This window comes from Pseudopipra pipra, chromosome 21, assembly GCF_036250125.1.
Source record: "Pseudopipra pipra isolate bDixPip1 chromosome 21, bDixPip1.hap1, whole genome shotgun sequence".
Taxonomy (NCBI): domain Eukaryota; kingdom Metazoa; phylum Chordata; class Aves; order Passeriformes; family Pipridae; genus Pseudopipra; species Pseudopipra pipra.
The window spans coordinates 2,275,727-2,289,140 of record NC_087569.1 but is presented as its reverse complement, the minus strand read 5'-3'; the positions used below and the strand labels follow the sequence as shown (position 1 = coordinate 2,289,140).

General features: G+C 50.9%; 2 protein-coding genes across 5 annotated transcripts in view; one reads left to right on the top strand and one right to left on the bottom strand.

The window, feature by feature from the left end:
* The window catches only part of AUTS2 (activator of transcription and developmental regulator AUTS2), a 1,122,443-nt gene that overhangs the window by 9,790 nt on the left and 1,099,239 nt on the right, over positions 1-13,414 (bottom strand). The window lies entirely within an intron of this gene.
* CALN1 (calneuron 1) overlaps positions 1-13,414 on the top strand; it is a 178,429-nt gene that overhangs the window by 117,473 nt on the left and 47,542 nt on the right. For all 4 annotated transcript variants that reach the window (XM_064677618.1, XM_064677622.1, XM_064677621.1 and 1 more), the window contains one exon: positions 6,301-6,454. In XM_064677618.1, the coding sequence (XP_064533688.1) occupies positions 6,301-6,454 (154 nt within the window). The remainder of the gene's footprint in view (positions 1-6,300; positions 6,455-13,414) is intronic.

Below are 13,414 nucleotides of genomic sequence, written 5' to 3'. Positions count from 1 at the left end.
GTGTGTGTGCAGTGCTGGGGCCAAGCCTCGTGCTCCTGTGGGTGAGGGCAGAGCAGGATGGAGAAACATCCTGGACACTCAGTGCTGGGCTCCAAGCCCTGGCAGGCTGGGACCAGGCCATAATATACAATAATGCATAATAATATACAGTAATGCATAATGCTATACAACAATACATAGTAATATAGAATAATATGTATTGTATCTATAATAAGACAATACATTTATATGCCTAAATATAAATATATAAATATATATTTATATTCTATTTATATTTATAATAGTATATATATAATAACATACACACACACACATATATAAAAGCTCATCCAGGAGCTTCCCCAGAGGGGTCCTGCCCCAGTGCTGTGGATTGAAATGGCACTCACTGGCTCGTGGGCATGAGTAGAGAGTCCTTCAGTCTCCAGAGCCCAGCAGATCCCATCTACAAACACAGCTCCTTCCCTGCCCTTCCACATTCCTGGCTTCTCCAGAACACAGTGTTTTCCCCTCGTTATAACGTTGCCCTGGCTGAGCAAATCTGGGAAGTACAGTGGGTACAAAAAGGCCATTCATCCACCCCCAGGCAGAGTGGGGGAACATCAGTGCAGCTCACTGGGTTTAATATAGGGCCAACACAAAACATTGCTCCAGTGGAAAAGTCCCAAATCAGGAGTTTGTGATCTCAAAGTCCACCTGGCTCGAGGACCACAGAATTCCAGAGTCACAGAACCCCAGAATGTGCTGAGCTGGGAGGGATCCCCAAGGATCATCAGTCCAACCCTGAGCCCTGCACAGGCCCAGCCCCAAGAGTCACCCCCTGTGCCCCAGAGGATCAGCCAAACCCTCCCTGAGCTCTGGCAGCCTTGGGGCTGTGCCCACTGCCCTGGGGAGCCTGGGCAGTGCCCAACCAGCCTCTGGGGGAAGAACCTTTGGCTGAGATCCACCCTGAGCCTGCCCTGACACAGCTCCAGCCATTCCCTGGCTGCTGTCCCTGGTCCCCCCAGAGCAGAGCTCAGTCCCTGCCCCTCCTCTGCCCCTGCCCAGGAAGGTGGAACTGCACTGAGGTCTCCCCTCAGTCTCCTCTTCTCCAGCTGAACACACCAAGTGCCCTCAGTGTCCTCACACACCTTCAAATCCAGGCCCTTCCCCATCCTCGTGGCCTCCTTTGGACACTCTCTAATGGCTTCAGATCTTCCTTTTATTGTGGTGCCCAAAACTGCCCTGGCAAATCTGCACCCCCAGAGCTGCCCTGGGACACCATGGCTGTGTCAGCACAGCACAAGTCCAGCTGCTCTGTTGAGTCCAGGGATTGTTTTGGGTCACACCTCGTGTTTTGGCAGTGTGGGAAGGGTCAGTTTGCATCTGCCTGGTGGGTGTTCGACACATGGCCTGACGTGCACTAGGTCTGAGAGCAAAACAGTGGTGTTATCTCATAATTCAAACATTATTCTGCCCCAAACCAGAAATCTCAGATACACAGATGTGGTGCTTAGGGACATGGTTCAGCGGTGGAATTGATGTTGGGACAATGGTTGAACTCAGTGATCTTTTCCAACCTAAATGATTCTCTGATTCTCTGAAGCTTTTGGGTTTGCAGACCTGATTTTCAAAAGCACCAGGCAAAGTCCTGCTCTCCTGCTGCTGTCCCAGTCTCCACTTGGAGCCCTCAGCAGCCCAAGATGACCTTTTCCAGATGGCTGACCTGGGAAACCGGTGTCTGAGTGCTCTCCTGGCTGAAACCTTCCCTCCAGAGGAGCCAGTCCCACCATTTGTTGAGCAGAGCATTTTTATCAGTGGCTTTAAAAGATCTTGCAGGTCACCAGAGAGGCCCTGCTCCAATTCCTGCAGGGTCTCAGCCTGGCATCACTCAAAAAAGGTTGGCAGGCTCCTCTCAAATCCCAGGGCCACCTTGGGATTCAAGAGAGGAGCCTCCCACTCTTTTTTTAAAAGCAGAGCTGATATTAAATGAAGTTATCGTAAGGGCTACTTCAGCATTTAACTCTTTGGAGAAGCAAGTCTTTCCCAGAGGGGCATCTCCCACTAGAGGAAAGAATTCCAGGTAGGACACAGAAGTATCTGGAAATGGTGCTCTGCAAGCAAGGCAGCTGTCCATCAGCTATAAATTTGGAACGTTTGGATTAAGGAGACTGAAGGAAGTGGTTGGGACTCTGCTTTCATTCCCAACAGGACATTTAAATCAAGGAGGAGTCAGGAAGCTACAGGCCCACTTTCCCTTCCAGATGTGTCCAGGGACAACATCCTCCTTCTGCTGGGGACAATTGCTGAGTTCCATCCAGGTGCTCTCCACAGGATCCAAACATCCCTGTACAAGGAGAGGTTTCCATTGAGCTCTTGGGGAGTCTGAGGCTCAGCACTGGGCACAGCTGGTTTCTGTTTCAGTGCTCCCAGTGTGTTCCGAGCTTCAGAAGCTGCACCATTGATTTCCACTAATTATAAATCCTATAGAAAGTTCTCAGCTTGCAACAGTCACGGTTTGGCTCTCAGTGGAGTCAATAAAAGTTAAGAGTTGCTCCCTGGTTGCTGTCATTACAACAATAAACCCCGGAGTAATTGAAAAGTGAATCAGGGAAATTGCCAGATTGGAGAGCAGTGAAAATAGAAGGAATTACCAGGGAGCCCAAGCAGAGCCTTGTCCCTGCCTGCACCAAGCTGGAGTCTATTCTGGACAAACTGATAAGTGTGTCATGGTGGACATGGAGCAAGGGGCAAAGCAGGAGCAGTGACCACGTGCCTGCTGAGAGGACAGAAATTCAGTGCATGAGCCAACAAGGGTGATTTTGAATCCCTACCGAGGTTGTTCCGCTTCCTAAAAGGCAAAAATGACAACAAAATGATAAAAAAAATCATTTCTCCCTATATTAGAACAAAACTCAAAAGCAAGAACTGGAGATGCAGCAACAAGAGGACAATTATGTCCTACTAGATAGGTCAGCTGGTACAGGAAGACCCAAACCCCCCAAGTCATTACTGTTTGCACATAGTTAAGATTAGGTGATAACCAGGGTTTTGTTTGGAAGCCAGGCAGCTGGAAGCAAAGCAAGGCTGGAGGACAGAAGACTCTTCTTGATGACAGTGCTGGTAGAGAGGGAGACCTGCAAAGGCTTGGACAGGCTGAGAAAACTGGGGCTGTTCAACCTGGAGAAGTGAAGGTTGTATGGAGACCTCAGGGTCTGAAGGGGCAACAAGGAACCTGGAGAGGGGCTGTTCATCAGGAATGGGGGAGTCAGCACAAGGGGAATGGGTTCGCACTGACAGGGGGGAAATTTAGGTTGGAGATACGGAAGAAATTGTTGGCTGTTCAGGTGGGGAGGCCCTGGCACAGGTTGCCCAGAGAAGCTGTGGCTGCCCCATCCCTGGGAGTGTCCAAGGCCAGGTTGGAGCAACCTGGGCTAGTGGAAGGTGTCCCTGCCCATGGCAGGGGGTAGAACCAGATGAGCTTTAAGATCCCTCCCAAAGCATTCTCTGATTTTATGATTCCATGATTCTAAGACTCAGGAAAGGAAAAATAGGTGTCAACACTGGCAATGGTGTGTCCCAAGGTGAGTTTGGACACCTGTAGCTCTGGAGACAGACATGAAGGAGCACAGGGATGATCCAGAGATGATGTTCTTCCAACACAGTCATCTTGGGACATAGTGAGGCAGATCCTGAAGCAATCAGTTGGCTTTCTGCAAGGTCAGGAAAGCCCATGTAAAGTCTGTGAGCACTTCCAGTAAGTCAGAGTCTCACACGTCCTCAAAAAAGGGTGCAAGTAAAGAGAAGGTCTCAGAGACACTGCTCTGGGCTGTGGAACACCCACAGGTGTGAGCATCCACCTGGTGATGGGTGAACACAGGTTTTGAACAGCTTCTGGAAGCACTGTTCCTTTGGGACAGCTTCTGGAAAGACCCTGGAAGTGTCCATGGCCAGGTTGGATGGGTTCTGAGCAACCTGGGCTAGTGGAAGGTGTCCCTGCCCACAGCAGGGGTGGAACTGGATGAGCTTTAAGATCCTTTCCAACTCAGACCATCCTGTGATTCCATGATTCCCTGAAGGCAGAAAAACCAAGCCCATAAACTCCAACAGAAGAACTCTGTCAGAGAACCCTCCCTGAGCCAAGAACAAACTCAGCACAGGTTGGAAATGACCCCACCATGTGATGGAATGGGGTAACCACGTGCTGACAGGCTGCTCCTCCTCAGATGGAGTGACCACTAGGATGAAATTAAGGCTTTGCCATATGGGTGGACTCAGGAAGAGTTTTCAGGTTGAAGTTTCCCAGGACAAAGACCCCAAAGGAATGAAGGATTGGGGTGTTAGGGGAGAAAACCTTGCTTTTACCAGCAACCAGCACTGCAGGAAGGCACCCAGGAGGGCTGCAAACCCCGGGCAGCTCTGCAGACCTCCACTAACACACTTCCCACCCTGCTGGGAGGTTCCCATCAGTGAGCCCCCATTCCCACCCCTCTGGTTGCCAAGAGAAACGCCATTTGGAATCCCACAGGTTGTCAAATCCGCAGCTGCTCGGCTTGACTTGCTCTCCTAACATGAAAGACAGAGGCTGGAGGGTGAGATTTCCTCGTGCACAGCAAAGCAGGATGGAAATTTGGGACTAAATGCCAGGGGGATTTGCAATCCAGCTTTGAAGTGTACAACGAGGAGCCACTGGTGACAATGGTGTGCTGGCTATTTTTAGCTCTGAATCCCTGAGGAACAAGGGCAGCAGCAAAAACACCAAACCCACCAGACTTGCTTTGCAGAGAAATGCTTTTCATCTGGGCCAAAGGCAGGAACTTTGTTGTCCACTTCTCTGCACCAGGTTTTGGGTAGTGGCAGGAAAGAAGGGAATAGAATTGTAGGAATCAGTGCTTCTAAGGACATCTGGGGAAATAGGGATGAGTGTGTGCAAATCTGCCTGTACACACACAGTTGTGGCTGAATGTTTCAGGGTCCAGATTTAATAAAATTACTTCTCTTAGTTTTCCCTTGAGGATTAATGATTTTGGATCTGTGTGATGAGATGTGCAGCAGTGCTCAGGGAAGACAATGTCAGAGCAGCTCGGAAGTGATAAGAATACTAAGATGGGTTGAGTTGGAAGGGACTTTAAAGCTCATCTTGTTCCAACCCCCTGCCATGGGCAGGGACACCTTCCACTGTCCCAGGTTGCTCCAGGCCCCGTCCAGCCTGGCCTTGGACACTTCCAGGGATCCAGGGGCAGCCACAGCTTCTCTGGGCAACCTGTGCCAGGGCCTCCCCACCCTCCCAGGGAAGGATTTCTTCCCAATATCCCACGAAACCCCACCCTCTGGCAGTGGGAAGCCCTTGTCCTATCACTACATGCCCTGTCCTGTCCTGTTTGCTCTGTCCTCATCATGCTGAGGGAAAGGAGGGGGAATTTCTCCCTGTACCAACCACTCCCAGTTGGCATCACCTTTCCTCCACTGCAACATTACCCTGGGGGTGTTTGGTCTTTCTGGGCTTTCTTGGAGGTGGGTGGTTCAGATGAGGCTGGACAGTCCCTGGTTCTCACTGTTTGCTGAGGGTGAGCCCATTTTGGGCTGTAAGGCCTGAGTTGAAGGTGCTGGGCAGAGGAGGATCATCTCCAGCACTGGGGAAGATCATCATGGCTTGGAGCATTTCCATCCATCTTTCCTGACTGCTCTGAGGGCTCAGGGATGCTCATCCCTTGCCCTGGCACAGCAGCCAGGGTGAGTGCCCTCTCTGCTGAACCCTTAGCAGGTGTTAATAGCACAAACAGGCACGTGTGCAAAGTTCTGCTGCTGCAAAATGTCCTTTCCTATGTATTCTTCAGGAATCGTGGGTTTAACATTTGCTTTGTGTGAGAACATTTACCCACTGGATCTACAGCACAGGTCAGCTCAGAGGGAAATGTTCTCTGCTTGTTCTTGCCACACAGGCACAACTGGAGAGTTAGGAAGTAAAAAAAAAGGGGTCAGAAACAAGGCAGTGACTCGTGGCAAAGTGCAAGAGCTACAGGGGGGATCCCTCAGGGGTTTGTCTCTGTTGGGGTGGCCAAGATGATACTGAATTGCTGCCTCTCCAGCCTGGAAGACCCTCCCTGACACAGGGCTGTGTCTCTCTGCTCCTCCACCAGCACTAAGGAGCTCCAGCAACATCCATTTGCAGCTTTAGGGTAAAATGAACCCGAAAGAGCAACATTTGCAAAGTTGGAATGAGGGTGGTAAAACACGAGAAGGGAACTGTGGCACTGCCCTGGTGCCCTCATTCCTCTGGGTGCTGTGTCTCTAACTGGGTCTAACTGGGTGCTCTCCCCACAGTTTGACATGCAGAGGATAACGCTGGAGGAGCTGAAGCACATCCTGTACCACGCCTTCCGCGACCACCTCACGATGAAGGACATCGAGAACATCATCATCAACGAGGAGGAGAGTCTCAATGAGAACTCTGGCAACTGCCAAACAGAGTTTGAAGGTGAGGGAGGAACTTTCTGGGTTTCTAAACGATTATCCTCTCCCTGATTTGACTGTAAAACCCACTCTGTGCCGTGCCATGCCATGGGCAGGGAGGTGTGATGTTAGTGGGGAGTTATTTTAGAGAAGCAATGACACACTTGGGGACCTGCAGAGCTGCCATCAGCCTTCCTCCATGGATCAGTAAAGCTGAGCCTGGTTCAGGCAGGAGGAGGAACTACTGGGTGCTTTGCCTTCTGGCAAAATGGGATGGGGTTCAACCAAAGGGATGTGCAGCCCATGCTGAGGTGAGTGTCTAAGACAGACTGAATTTCCCTACAGAAACTTCCACATTTCCCTCAGGCTGTCATGGAAAGACTTCACTGGCACTGGCAGGCCCTACCAAGGTGTGTTAGGCTCTTCCAGCTTTCTGTTGTCTTTCCATAAACAGAAAAAGGTCTGCTCTGGGCTCCCAGGGAACAGCTGACATGAGTCCTGTCCCTGCACTGGAACAACAGCAAGGAGCAAGGGTGGTGCCTCTGTACCCATGGCTTGGGGCACCTCTTATTCTGAGCTGCAGGTTCAACCAGGACAGCTCATCTCAGCACCTGAGAGTGTCTGCAAAGGCAAGGGCTAAGCAGAGCTCAGAGGGAGTCACAGAAAGGGAAACATTTGCTTCCTCTCATCAGTGTGAGAAGACCACCAAGTGCTCCCCAACTCAGCCTCTGCAGTGGGGTTTGCACTTTGACAGAGCTGACACTGGCAAGAACATTCCCTCTTTTAAGGAATCTCAGGAGAAGGACTTTCTTGGCCAGAGAAGCTTGTGCTGCTCCAAAGCATTGCTGGCTGGAACAACTGGAGCTGTCCAGAGAAGCTGTGGCTGCCCCATCCCTGCAAGTGGCCAAGGCCAGGTTGGAGCAACCTGGGCTAGTGGAAGGTGTCCCTACTCATGGCAGGGCCTGGAACAAGATGATCTTTAAGTTCCCTTCCAACCCAAACTATTCTTTGACTCTCTGAAATCAAGTGCAGAAGAGTCCAAGGAAATACCCCCAGAGAACCTGCAGGGTTGAGCACAACCCCCTGGGACAACCACTGTGCTTTGCCACCCACAGCACTGCCACTTTCTGTGGGCCACCTGGGGGGAAATTCTGATACTCTGAGGGGTCAGACAAGCTTCTGAAAGGGCACCAGGCCAAGACAATGAAGCATCTTTCAAACAAAGCAAAGCTGAACCTATTAGTGCAATTCTTAGCCTGGCTAATGAATGGCATTCAGCAGCTCTATCCAGCACACTGAATACTGCAGGAGAGGTGGAGAAGAGCACAGCTGAATTTTAAAAAGCCTGCAGGAGAGAGGAAAGCAGCAACACTCTCTGAATCAAGCCAAGCACCATTTTTTTTGTTCCTCCTGGAGAGCAGCAGGGAGGAAGAGATGCTGCTTATTGAATGGAGCTGTCAGTCCCCACTGACCTGCTGATTCACTGGAGGCACGAGCCAGTTCAGGCTCATTTCAGCTCTGGGGCTTGGGTGAACCATCCCAATCACCAGGAAAAAAAATTGGGTCCAAATACCTCAATGCTCAGCAGCTCGTTTTGGAAGTCCCAGCTTCCAAAAGTACAGCAGGAACAGCTTTTCTCGTGGGATGTTGGCACTGCTGGTGCCAGGCAGAACCTGGAAGCAAAACAGCCCCTTTTTTAGATGTTAAAAATACACACACACAAATCCAGCAGGGAATACAGATCAACTTGACCCTGTCAACAGCAGTGCAAAGTTTTGCTTCAGGTCCCAGAAGAAGGGACGGTTCTGGTCCGTGGCAGCTCTGACAGGAGCATTTCTCCCAGGAAAAGGCAGGCTGGGAGCAGGTTGTGTCCCTGCTCTCTCCAGGTTGGACATGCCATTACCTGAATGACCCAATTCTGCTCTCAGAGCTCCCAATTCCCAAACACCAAGATCCCTACAGGGCTGAAAAGCAGAGCTCTGAGGGTCTGCTGGGTCAGTGACACCGCGGGAGAGCTGTCTCCACGTGAATCACTCACGTGTGGAGCAAGGGAGATGCTTTCTGGGTATAATTCCTGGAGTTTATTTTAGGTGCCACCTTGGGATGAGATGAATTGCACCTTAAAAAGCAATTCAACCCTTCAAATAGCAATTCAACCCTTCAAATAGCAATTCAACTGTTCCTCTCAGCCCACAGAACCTCCCACCTCTATTTAATGGACATTTCATCCACCTCATTGAAGAGACTTTGATAGGAATGAGGCCAAGATGAGCCCTGGTGGTTTTTAGTGGGATTTGGGAATGGTTTAGAAAGGAAGAGACGTAGCAGATACTTCCAGTAGTACCTTGAAAGGGGGGATCTCCACTCACTCTCACCTCTGGGTGTGTTCTGGCCTTCAAAAGAGCAGCCCCCACACCTCCTCCCTGCTGTGGGCACAGACATCCCCCCTTCTCCACAGCCCTGCCAGGTGCTAAAGGGTCTTGCACAGGTAATAGAGCCATCAGTACAAATATATTCCAATTTCTGCCATTCTCACAGATTTGCCCTCTTGGCTGCTTGTCAGGATAAGGTCTTTATGTGATATTTATGATTATGTAATATTCCTTCTATATTGACATGGATTATAGACCTCATACCTCTCACCCACACCCCCTTTCCCCCACATACCATGTTTGTATTATAGCCAGGGACAAGTCCAGGATTTTATTCAGTTCATTTTGAACATTCAAGTCACTTGTAAGACATCAAATCTAGGGAAAGACTACACCAGAACAGAGGCACAGTTATGTCTTCAGCCTTTATTTCTGTTTTTATTAATGCTTAGGGCAGGACAACAAAGATTAGATGTTTTTATGAGACACGAGAAAAGAACAACTGTTTGCAGCAACCTTGTGCTGCCAAAAATTTATAGCCCAAACCCCATTTGTCTGGCAGTTCCCTTTATCCAAACACTCAGGACATTAAGCTGGTGGCAGACAAGGGTTTGGGGTGGTTGTGGTGACCTGAGCTGTCTGTCACAGGTATTTTATCCTCAGCCCTGACACTCCAATCAGCTGGATGTGCCAGAGCCCCCTCCCTGCTCAGCTCAGGGCTTGGGAATGAAAAACTGGCCTCTTAAAACAAAAATAACTCCAGCCAGGCAGAGAAAGCCACAATCCCTCAGCCCTGGCAGGGTGGTGACAGAGCCACCATAAATACACTGCAGCTGCCCCTGGGAGCAGGGCTTTGGGGCAGGGGAGGAGGCTCTCAGGGCTCCCCTGACCCCCCCCAAACCCACCGTGGGCATCACAACCAGCCCAGAGCCAGGGGGGCCTCGAATGGTCTGGCCCCATCAACCCCATGGCCTGGGGGGGAAGTCACAGTGACAATGGCTCTGGCTCTGCCCTTAATGACACCAGGGCGAGGTCTCCTCACTCCCTGGGTGCTGAGGAGGTGCAGGATGACCCAGCCTTGATTTGCCTTTGCTTCTTGAGCTCTCAGTGATGTTGGACAGCCTGGGGGTTGCACCTCACCCTGAGAAGTTTGAGGATTTCTCCAGAGGAGCTCCAGGTTCTGACCATGGACAAGGAACCAGATCCCACAGGTGGTGCCAGAAACTCCCACGGGCAACCAAATGCCAAAGGGATGGAGCATCCAGCCCTGAGCCAGTGGAATCAGCAGGAACAGCACAGATGCCAAGCTCAAGGGATCTGTGGATTTGGAGAAGGGACAGAACTGAGGGCAAACCATCACCAGGAAGCAGGGGGGCTGATGGGTGCTCATGTTTAAGAGGGCAGTTCACAGGTAACTGCTCCCAGGGAGGAACATCAGAAATTCCAGGTTCTCTGTGTCCCTGGGGATTGCAGGAGCAGGGGAACTGTTACGACATCTGTGAGCCCCAACCAACAGCAAGAGGGTCTTGCTGGGTCTTCAGCACCCTACAGCCCTTTTCCCTTTCTCCTGGGGTTATCTGGGAGGTGATTTGCATATTTGGTGTGCCCTCAGTCTGTGAAGAACAGCCACAACAACTTCCCTGGATCCTGCTGACTCAAAGCTCCATTTTTCCTTGCTAGTAGAATAGAAGTTATTCAATCCAGGAACATTCCTGCCAGAAACACTGGCCATGGTTTACCCTTCCTCTGAAGAGGAGAGTTGCCATCACCAAAAGCCCAGACCAGTGTTCAGCTGCTGTTCCCCATCAGCACAACCAGCCCCAGAGCCCCTCCCTGAACAGCAGTGCTGGCACTGAGGGCTGGTGCCAGTGCTGTGTCTGCTGCCTGGGAGTGTTTTCAAATAAAATAAGAGAAAATAAATCGAAAAATAGTAGAAAAAATAGAAATAAATAGAATGGAGAGAAAAAGAAAGAACCACAACCACAAAGTGCCAGAGCACCATGCACAAAGCCAAGGAGCCACAGTATTGATTCTGTGAGCTTTATAAAGGAATTAAGAGGCAAGCAGTGCAAGCAGAAAGGGAGGAATTTGGGAGAGCTGCTGTGAGAGGGGGTTTCATTACCTGCTTAGGGTACTGACAGTGCAGAGTTTCCCTGCCCAGGGCACTCTTGACTCCAAGTCCTGCCTAAGGAGGCTTCTTGTGCCTCAGGCACTGAGTGGGGAATGATGTGGGAGCTGAGATTGGGACACAGGCACTAAACACCAGCCAGGGAAAGGGATGAGGGATAAATCTGCTGTTCAAAATGCAGCTTCCTGTGCTCAGAATCACAGAATATCTGAGCTGGGAGGGACCCCCAAGGATCCTGGAGTCCAACCCTCAGCCCTGCACAGGCCCAGCCCCAAGAGTCACCCCCTGTGCCCCAGAGGATCAGCCAAACCCTCCCTGAGCTCTGGCAGCCTTGGGGCTGTGCCCACTGCCCTGGGGAGCCTGGGCAGTGCCCAACCAGCCTCTGGGGGAAGAACCTTTGGCTGAGATCCAACCTGAGCCTGCCCTGACACAGCTCCAGCCATTCCCTGGCTGCTGTCCCTGGTCCCCCCAGAGCAGAGCTCAGTCCCTGCCCCTCCTCTGCCCCTGCCCAGGAAGGTGGAACTGCAGTGAGGTCTCCCCTCAGTCTCCTCTGCTCCAGCTGAACACACCAAGTGCCCTCAGTGTCCTCAGGTGGCTTCAAATCCAGGCCCTTCCCCATTCTTGTTCCCTCCTTTGGACACTCTCTGATGGCTCAATCCCTTCCTTACATTGCTCTCTGTGTGATGAGGTTCAAGACTGGATCAGAACAAGGGGTTTTGTCCATATATATTCTAAAAATATTCCTTTGAGTCTTTCCAAACATGAGCACTTGGAGCCTGGTCACATTTTAGGTTTATTCTGTGCTTGCTGTCACCTGAAAGTCTCCCATCATCCCCAAGTGCATCCATGAGAAAAAGGTGACTGGAACATCCCTTGTCAGGGCAATCCAAGACCAAAGACCAAACCAAGACTCAGAGCAGATGGGCAGAACTGTGGATGTGGCACTTGAGGACATGGTTTACTGGTGAACATAATGGTGGTGCTGGGTTGATGATCTTCAAGGTCTTTTCCAACCATAATGATCCTGTGATTATCTCAGGGAACCTTCAGGGCCTTTTCAGACAAATTAATCTCCACAATACCCCAGTACCTCATAATGTTCTGACATTTATAACAGGGAGGCCAAGACAGAGACATGAACTGGCTTTGCTAAATCACAGCATGATCCTCACTGATGAGCTTAACAAAAATTGAAATTAAATAAAATAAGTCAAATGCTAAAAATCCCAACTCTGTCCACATTTAACTGCTGCACATTCCTCTCACCTCTTTTGACACGTTCATTTGAAAAGGTTCTTAATAAATCTGATTTTGCTCAGGCACAGAAAACCTAAAGACAGTTTGGAAAAGTGACTCATGTCCCATCACACTCATGGCAACTGTCACAGTGGGGGCTGAAGTGTTGGCAGGGAGCACATCTGGAATCTCTGCTCCTTCCCAGGTGACCTGGATGAATCTGAGAGATTCACACAAGACCAACATTTCCTATTAAAGAAATTCAGAGAGAACTTGGTTCAGATTAGAGGGGAAGGTTAGATTAGATATAGGGAAGGAATTGTTCCCTGTGAGGGTGGAGAGGCCCTGGCACAGGTTGCCCAGAGAAGCTCTGGCTGCCCCTGGATCCCTGGAAGTGTCCAAGGCCAGGTTGGATGGGGCTTGGGGCAACCTGGGCTAGTGGAAGGTGTCCCTGCCCTGCAGGGGGTGGAATGGGATGATCTCCAAAGTCCCTTCCAACTCAAACCATTCCATGCTTCTATGCTTTCAACTTCATAAAGAGCTTAAAAGGAATACACAGATAAACTGAATCACCCCTGCAGGCATCTGAGGGGGTTAAAAGCCAAGACGAGAGAGAGGATTCCTGCAGCATGTGAGGGTGGCCTGTGAGGAAGGTGGATTTGGAAGCACTGGAAGGGAAGGTGGGATGTTTAAAAATGTCCCAGCAGGGAGAGGTAAGACTTGGCAGGTCCCTGAGGTCTGGACAGGAGGGTTGTACCAAGGAAATGTAAGGAAGGTGTTGAGCCATTAGAGAGTCTCCAAAGGAGGCCACAAGGATGAGGAAGGGCCTTGATTTGAAGGCATGTGAGAACACTGAGGGCACTTGGTGTGTTCAGCTGGAGAAGAGGAGACTGAGGGGAGACCTCACTGCAGTCACAACTTCCTGGGCAGGGGCAGAGGAGGGGCAGGGACTGAGCTCTGCTCTGGGGGGACCAGGGACAGCAGCCAGGGAATGGCTGGAGCTGTGTCAGGGCAGGCTCAGGTTCCTGGATCTCAGGGAAAGGTTCTTCCCCCAGAGGCTGGTTGGGCACTGCCCAGGCTCCCCAGGGCAGTGGGCACAGCCCCAAGGCTGCCAGAGCTCAGGGAGGGTTTGGCTGATCCTCTGGGGCACAGGGGGTGACTCTTGGGGCTGGGCCTGTGCAGGGCTGAGGGTTGGACTCCAGGATCCTTGGGGATCTCTCCCAGCTCAGTGATTCTGTGGTAACCAGAG